General features: G+C 42.6%; 1 protein-coding gene across 2 annotated transcripts in view; it reads right to left on the bottom strand.

Annotated features, from left to right (window-relative positions):
* Positions 1 to 6,210: 6,210 nt before the first annotated feature.
* Positions 6,211 to 8,864, bottom strand: part of ptpn22 (protein tyrosine phosphatase non-receptor type 22) — a 116,817-nt gene continuing 114,163 nt past the window's right edge. For both annotated transcript variants that reach the window (XM_033042284.1, XM_033042285.1), the window contains exon 21: positions 6,211 to 6,855. In XM_033042284.1, coding sequence (XP_032898175.1) covers positions 6,794 to 6,855 — 62 coding nt within the window. In that variant the 3' untranslated portion in view covers positions 6,211 to 6,793. The remainder of the gene's footprint in view (positions 6,856 to 8,864) is intronic.

The following is an 8,864-nucleotide window of genomic DNA, read 5'->3' as shown; positions in this document are numbered from 1 at the left end:
CCCAGCTGCCGGAAGGGCCCCGCGGATAGAGCGGCTCTTGCCCCGCAGCACGGCTCCCGGAAGCGGGGCAAAGCAGCGGAAGCGGCGTCACTGTGCTGGGCGACCTTCCCATGGAACAGCTTCAGCGCCATCTTGGGTGAGGCAGAGCCCAGTTCAGTCCCCAGCAAAGATGCTCCTCTAGTATCTTTGGTACCCGGCAAACACTGAAGATAAACACAAAATGCTGGAGTAACTCAGCGGGTCAGACAGGAATGGGTAATGTTTCAGGCCGAGACCCTCCTTCAGGGTGAGAGTCAAGGGAGAGGGAGACACAGAGATATGGAAGGGAAAGGTGTGAAAACGACAGATAAAAGGGGTCAAAAGGGAACTGCAGATGCTGGAATATCGAAGGTACACAAAATTGCTGGGGAAACACAGCGGGTGCAGCAGCATCTATGGAGCGAAGGAAATAGGCGACGTTTCGGGCCGAAACCCTTCTTCACGTGTTGTTTAAGAAAGAACTGCAGATGCTGGAAAAATCGAAGGTAGACAAAAAAAATGCTGGAGAAAATCAGCGGGTGAGGTAGCATCTATGGAGAGAAGGAATAGGTGACGTTTCGGGTCAAGACCCTTCAGACTGATGTGAGGGGGGCGGGAAGAAGAAAGGAAGAGGCTAAGACAGCGGGCTGTGGGAGAGCTGGGGAGGGGAAGGAGGGAGACAGCAAGGACTACCTGAAATCAATGTTCATACCGCTCGGGTGTAAACTACCCAAGCAAAATATGTTCCTCCAATTTGCACTGGGCCTCACTCTGGCCATGGAGGAGACCCCGGACAGAAAGGTCAGATTGGGAATGGGAGGGTGAGTTGAAGTGCTGAGCAACCGGGCGATCAGCTTATTTAATGCGTACTGAGTGGAGGTGTTGGGCGAAGCAATCGCCAAGCCTGCGCTTGGTCTCGCTGATGTAGAGAAGTTGACACCTGGAACAGAGGATGCAGTAGATGAGGTTGGAGGAGGTGCAGGCGAACCTCTGCCTCACCTGGAAAGAGTGATTTGGTCCTTGGATGGAGTCAAGGGGGGAGGTGAAGGGACAAGTGTTGCATTTCCTGCGGTTGCAGGGAAAAGTACCCAGGGAGTGATGGTTTGGTGGGAAGGGACGAATTGATCTCGGAGTTACAGAGGGAATGGACTCTGCGGAAAGCAGAAAGGGGAGGAGATAGGAAGATGTGGCCAGTGGTGGGATCCCATTGGAGGTGGCGAAAATGTCGAAGGTTTATATGCTGATGGAGTGGAAGGTGAGGACAAGGGGGACTCTGTCCTTACGAATAGGGGGAGCGGGAGTAAGAGTGGAGCTGTGGGATCTAGAGGAGACCCTGGTGAGAGTCTCATCTATAATGGAAGAGGAGAACCCCCGTTCCCTAAAGAATGAGGACATCTCCAAAGGGGGTGATGGTCAAGAAAATGTAGATTGGTTCATTGTGTAGGAAAGAACTGCAGGTGCTGGATTTTAATCGAAGATAGACACAAAATGCTGGAGTAACTCAGCAGGTCAGACGGCATCTCTAGGGAAAAGGAATAGGTGGTGTTTCGGGTCAAGACCCTTCTTCAGACTTCATTTTCTCCAGATCTTTTCCTTTTCTCCAGAGATGCTGCTTGACGCACTGAGTTACTCCAGCATTTTGCATCTATAGAATGTTTATTTGTTGGCTGAGGGAAAGATGACAACGGGGCATCCAATCAGTAGGACAGTGAAACTAGTCGGAGAACTAGGGTGAGGAAGGACAGAGAGAAAGGGGATGAAAAGGTTAATTAAATTTAGAAAAATCAATATTCATGCATGTGGGCTGTAAGGCAGCCAAGTGAAATATGAGGTACAGTTTCCCCAATTTGCATCCTAGGTCTGTTGTTTGTACAAATAATGAAATTATGTTCCGGTGTGTTCTCATCTCAGTGGCTTATTTTAAACGGGGATGCAAATAGTGAGAAACATAACCACCACCTGATGTTGGAAATACAATTAAAACAGAATTTCTGCTAAACCAGCACCTTTGGGGATTGGTGGTACTGGACAGCACATTTTCTGAACCACAACTCCTTTGGTATTCCCACGCACCTAATTCAAAACAGAAGGTGCTGGCGAACTCGGTGAGCAATGCAGCATCTGTGGAGGGACTTTTAATTCGCACTCTTTATGGATGTTAGACTGTGGTATTACACATTTTTTCAGAGAACAAGGTGAATTTAAACCCAAGTGGGAAATATGTTAAAAGGGAGAGCAAGAAATAAGACTCTATAATGTTTAAAAGGAACATGTGATCCCATGAGCTGAACCATCGGGATTACTGAGCAGACAGATAGTGGATTACGTCGGTGAGCCTTGCATCAGTGCAAGAAATTATTGGAGAAAATTATAGGCTCTCTCATTAGATCCAAAAATCTCTTCCTGAAAGGAGGTGGAAGAAAGTGATTCTCTAATTGGAAATCTGTGACTAGTGGAGTACTTCAGGAATCAATGCTTGGTCCTTTGCTGTTTCTGATACATATTAATCACCTGTGTGTGGATGTGATGGGAGCAATTCGTATGATGGCACAAGAATTGGTAGTGTATAGCGATGAAGATCAGATATTCTGTTGAGCAGAGCGTAGGCAAGTGCAGTGTGATGCAATTTTGGAAATCAAAAAAAACGGGACATATATAGTAAATGGTAGGATACTAAGCAATGCTGATGAACAGAGAATCTTGAAGTCCAAGTCGAGAATTTCTCAATGTGGCAACACAAGTCGACAGGGTGGGGAAGAAAGCATATAGCAAGCTTGTATTCACAGTTCGGGGCATAGAATATAACATCTGGACTGGTGCCAAAATATGGCAATGAGTGCAAGAATTTCACATGTGAAAATAGACAACCATTGAACTCTACAAAACACTGGTTATTCCACACTTGCAATATTGTGTGCAGTTTTTGTCACCACATTGTAGGAAGGATGTAATTGTGCTCGAGACCAGATGTTGCCTGGGTTGAAGGAAAAACTTTATAGGCTGCTTATTTTCTCTGCAGTGCAGGAGGCTAAGTGGTGACCTGATATAAGTGTATAGGTTTATGAGTAATATAGGGTAGATCAGCAAAATCTTTTTTCCGATGGCAAGGATATCAAAAACAAGGGAGCATAGGTTTAAGGATGTGGAAAAAGCTTTAAAGGGGATTTGAGGATTAAGATTTCCCGAGTATCAATCCACAAAACGTGGATTGATATCTGGAAACACCACAGGAGGAGGTGTTGGAATCGGTTACAATCACTACATTTAAGGGATATTTGGACAACATTTAATCAGGCAAAGCATGGTAGGGTATGGTCCTAATGTGGTCAACTCGGATTAATGTAGATAGAAAAAAAGGTCTGTATATGGATGTGATGCGCCAAAGGACTTATTCCATGCTGTACAGGTCTATGATTCTATAAAGAAATGTAAGCTCACTCTATACAGTGGTCTGCTGGAGTTAGGGACTGTCAAATATGAAATAAAAAAAGAAAATGCTTAACATACTCAACAGGTCAGGCACTGTCTGTCACAAGAGAAACGGTACTACTAATGTATGTAATTGGACATATGCATGACACTATGTGTCACAGCTGAAGTGACCATCGGTACTGTCCGTGTGGGATTTGCAAGTTCTCCCTGTGCCCATGAGGATCGATAAGATGACCCAGTCCCCCCCCCCCCCAACATCACAGCTGTATATCAGCAGTTACATAATTGGCTACTATAAATTACCTCCAAATGATTGTGAATGGTGGGTGTTTCAGTGGGAGTTAATGGGCATGATGAAAGAATCGATTACAGCTTTACAATTCTCATAATCCAGACATCTCTAGACCACTCATATCTGCTCCAGGGAAACAGACCCACCATCTCGAGGCAGTCCTGACGCAGTCTACGATGTATCCCAAGAATTGGGGAATGATGCCAGGATATATTGGGACCATTAAATCGGGAAATAAGCAGGGATAGCAGATGTCCATGCGAGTGCCCCTGGCTACATCTTTGACTTGAGGAAAGTGAGAGGTATCCAAAGAGAAATTGTTAAAGGTAAGGGCAAGTTATGTCAGACAGAGAGGAATAGACACAAAAACTTAGCGAGACAGGCAGCATCTCTGGAAAGAATGAATGGTTGACGTTTTGGGTCTCGACCCTTCTTCAGACAGAGAGTTAGTTGAGGGGAACTGGTTGGGATCTCTACTCAAGGAAGCCAGAGAGCCCTGCTCTGTTAAAGAAAGAAATAAAGAGCCCTGCCCCGTTTTCCATAAGACTATTTAAAAATATGTGTTCTATTATTGTTGGGAATGTTGAGATTAAAACCACAATTACCCCTCATTTAACTTTGAAAATCTGGAATTAATTGTAATGATTTATTTTTAATTCTTCAACAGTCTAGTTAATTCCTAGAGAGCACAAAAATGGAGAATTAGCTATTGAAACCAAGGGTCTAATCTCTACCTGTTTTCCATCTAGAACACTCATTTGGAGTTCATGGGTTCAAACCCCATTTAAGGATAAAACATTATGTGATGATAGTAATTTTTAATTTTCTTTAAGATGCAGCTATGCAGTCACATGATACCGTGGCAGCAACAAAAATCAGGAGGTTTCACATTATGGAAACATGCTCAAAATATTATGTGACTTGTGGCCAAACAAAGGAAAAGTAACATTATCCCCAGCAGGCCCTGTTATCAATCTTGCATCATCCAGCCTGTTAAATCTATCACCTCTATTCTTATATCTAGTAACATAATTATTTTTGGTTTTCTGCACCTACAATTTATTTCTCTGCCTAAATTAGATAATTTGGCTTTGGTAATAATAGGTTGAAAGTAAATAACAGATGGATTGCAAGAAAGCGATCTCCCCTTTTCTTCTATCATCGAGGATCCCCACCATCTGGACTCATCCTTCTACTGCAGGCAGGCCATCAGGCAGAAGAAGCCTGAAGTCTCAAACTAAAAGATTGAGAAACATCTACATCCCTACGGAAATCAGGTGCTTGAACAGACCTGCATAACCGTTATCCTACCTCGACAACAAAACACTATGGACTACCTCTTGCACTGTCATGGATTGGTTTTGTTTCCAGTTGAGTTAGAAAAAAAAAAAAATAGGTGCAGGAGTAGGCCATTTGGCCCTTCGAGCCAGCACCGCCATTCAATGTGATCCTGGCTGATCATCTAAAATCAGTACCCTGTTCCTGCTTTTTCCCATATCCCTTGATTCCGTTAGTCCAAAGAGATAAATCTAACACTCTCTTGAAAACATCCAGTGAATTGGCCTCCACTGCCTTCTGTGGCAGAGAATTCCACAGATTCACAACTCTCTGGGTGAAAAAGTTTTTCCTCATCTCAGTCCTAAATGGCCCCTTATCCTTAAACTGACCCCAGGTTCTTGACTCCCCCAACATCAGGAACATTTTTCGTGCATCTAGCCTGTCCAATCCTTTAAGAATTTTATATGTTTCTTTAAGATCCCGTCTCATCCATCTAAATTCCAGTGTATTTAGTTTAATAGATTTGCACAGACTTTTTTGCAGTTTTCCTTCTTTCAGAAATTTTGCGTGTAATTTATATCTAATGTATTTTTGTGTGTTTATTTGAGTCTCAAACCTGAGACGTCGGCTATCCATGTTCTCCAGAGATGCTGCCTGTCCTGCTTACTCCAACACTGTCTTTTTTTGTGGCACCTGTAGTTCCTTGTGCCTCCAACTCGTAGTGTAATATTGCTGCTGCAGGTGACAAACAGGCCATTACATCAAAACCAACAGGAATCATGCAAATCTTGTGTATTGATTTGAATTTATATATTTATATTACCTTTGCAGGGTCAGATATAAAAATCAGAGATCTCTTTTCTGAAAGACATTCTGAATCCCAATAAGAAAGCAAGTTTGGGTTTAAATCTAATTATCTGGACACTTCCTACTGTTAACCCTCATCTCTGTTCTCTTCCTACCCCTCGCCCTGTATTGGAAAGGTTCTGTCCAAACTACTTAACCCAACCTTACCCCACCACCACTCCCCATCCCATTTCTCAACCAACCCTCTAGATTCTCTCTGATTGTATTTACTGGATCCTCTTGCTTCACAAATTGCACTGAACTCATCCTGCCCATATTCACATGTGCCCCCTGTTGATTTTTTGTGTGTGTGGTAAATAAAATAAGACTGATGATAGAGAATATACAAATCTCAGTCATTCTTTATTGATGTCACTGAGTTTACAACAGACTCATCCCCAAGTACTGAAAGGGCCTGCGTTTGAAAAATAATCATAGCCAGTTGTAAATGAACAAGTTTCCAAACTCACACTCTCATTGTTCCACATTAGACACACCTGAGTCAGTGTGCAATTAACTATTTTTGTAATTTGGTATGCCCACTCCAGAAGGAAGAGAAAAATGTTGCTTTATATTTTAAAGGGTGTAACAATGTTTTCAAAAGATTACAATATGTAAATACATTTGACTGTAGCCCTGCGGTTCTTGAGATGTGAAACAGTGCTTCAAAAAGTTGACCCGAAGCAGAATCTTTTTAAAAAGTGTCACAGAATCTATTCTTCCATTCAGTCGCATGCTAATGGAATGCGTGAGGTCAGGTCACTTGTGCTTTGTTTATCATGAGAGAGAATGGGAATTCTCCTTTCCCTGGCAAGGAGGAATTTCTCATCCCATGAGAAGTGGGGTTCCTTTCTTGAGGAGCAACTCAGAAGGCGATCTCAGAACATCACCCCATTCGATTTCTTGAGGAATCCACAAAGGATTGTGTCAGACCAAATCTGGAGAAGGATTTCGTGATCCTTTCTGTTTCGCAAATCGACTCTTAAACCCTGAAATGAATGAATACATGGAACATTACAACAGAGAAATTCACCAATGTTGAAGCTCCATTGGAGCTTCACCCCACCTGCAAACCCAATAGCATATATCCAAGTTTTGTTTTTACGTTTCTCGTGCTTATCTTGTTTCACCTAAGAAGCAACCATATAATTGGCCTCAAGATTCTCATTCTCATTCTCATTCATGCCTTTCTGGGTAAAGAACATCATTTTGAATTCATTCCTAGACACATCAGTGAAGACTGTAATTTTGGTTAGCTTGCATGGAGCATCTTAAGGAAGAATAGGATTACAAAAAATCTTGGCACAAAAATGGATGTTTGGACTAACATTTCCATGCATTACATTTGTTTTCTTCCACTATGTTTTCTTTCACCCAATCTATTTATTTTTCCCCTTATTAATATATTACCTTATATATCACCTTATATATCACCTTATATCACTTTATATCACCTTAAATTATTTTTTTAGATCGGAGGTTGCAGGTGGTTGCCGGAGGTTGCAGGTAGTGGAAGCAGGTAGGGAGACTGACAAAAACCTCCGGGAACCGCACGGAAACCTTGGGTGGGGCGCAAAGTCTCCAGAGGTTTCCGTTCAGGTCTCTTAAGTGGGACAGGGGCTTTAGGGTTCCAAAAGATTACAAGGAGAATGCAGGGAAATGGGGTTGAGAGGGAAAAATAGATCAACCATGATTGGATGACAGAGTAGAATCGATGGGCCAAATGGCCTAATTCAGCTCCAATAACATGAACAAAGGACACGATGAATATGTAGTGAGATTTGGGATAATTATATGGTTGCTGATAGTGAGGAGTTTTGAGGTGAGAGAAACAAATATAACATTGTAGTTTGGTCGTGAAGAAGGAGGATGCAGGCCATTGGGACAGGGTTTGGGTACATTTCCATGCTCCTGCCATTGGTTGTCTAATAAGCAAATTAATCAATATGGTGGCTGAAATACCTTGCATTTGTGCATTTCAGAAAACGCTCTATCAATCATCAGAACTAGGGCAATGAATAACTTTGTACTGTTTAATTGCTGCCTACTTTACCTTCACGGACAAGCAAACTCCAACAATGAATATCGTTTTTTATCTCAACGCAATTCTGCTTCTTGCACAGTAAGAAGGAAAAGCAATTAAAACTTTACAATTATTTTCCCACAATGGGACATTATATAATATTCAAGTTTTCCGTAAGGGAGATCAGCCTAATTTCCAGACTTTGGAAGAACAGTCTATAACTCTATATTCTATAACTCCGGGCTGTGTATGAAAGATAACTTTGCTGCTTAAAATAAAAGTAGAAAGTTTGCAAGAATACCAGCTTTAACATCTAGAAAAAATACATATATTTACACTTAGAAAAAGAAGCGAAGGGGCAACTTTTTTTACACAAAGTGTTTGTAGGTGTATGGAACAAACTGCTGGAGCAGGTAGTTTAGGCAGGTACTATCACAATGTTTAAAAAACATTTGGACAGGTACATGGAAAGGAGAGGTTTAGAAGGATATGCGTCAAAGGCAGGCAGAAGGGACTAGTGGAGATAGAGAATGATGGTCGGCGTGGGCAGGTTGGGCCAAAGGGACTGTTGCCACACTTTATGACTCTACGATCCAAAGTCTAGTCCTACATTTGCCTTGGACTCAATATCAATTCAGTTTAGAGATTCAGCTTGGAAACAGGTCCTTTGGCCCACCAAATCCGCCAGACCAATGATCACCCAGACACTAGTTCTATCCGACACGTAAGGGGCAATTTACAGAAGGCATTGAACCTGCAAACTTGCATGTTTTTTGGAATGTGGGAGGAAACCGGAGCACCTGGAGGAAACCCATGCGGAAACAGGAAGAATGTAGAAACTCTATACAGACCGCCAGGGGCGGAAAACCCGGGGGGGGGGGGCCAGAGGGGACACGTCCCCCCCCATGTTTTGAGAGGTGGGGGACATCCCCCCCAAGTTTTTGTGATCCCGATTTCAAAATCTCCGCTTTTAGC

This window comes from Amblyraja radiata, chromosome 24 (assembly GCF_010909765.2).
Source record: "Amblyraja radiata isolate CabotCenter1 chromosome 24, sAmbRad1.1.pri, whole genome shotgun sequence".
NCBI lineage: Eukaryota > Metazoa > Chordata > Chondrichthyes > Rajiformes > Rajidae > Amblyraja > Amblyraja radiata.
The sequence above is the reverse complement of the archived record's forward strand: the minus strand, read 5'-3'. Positions and strand labels throughout refer to the sequence as shown.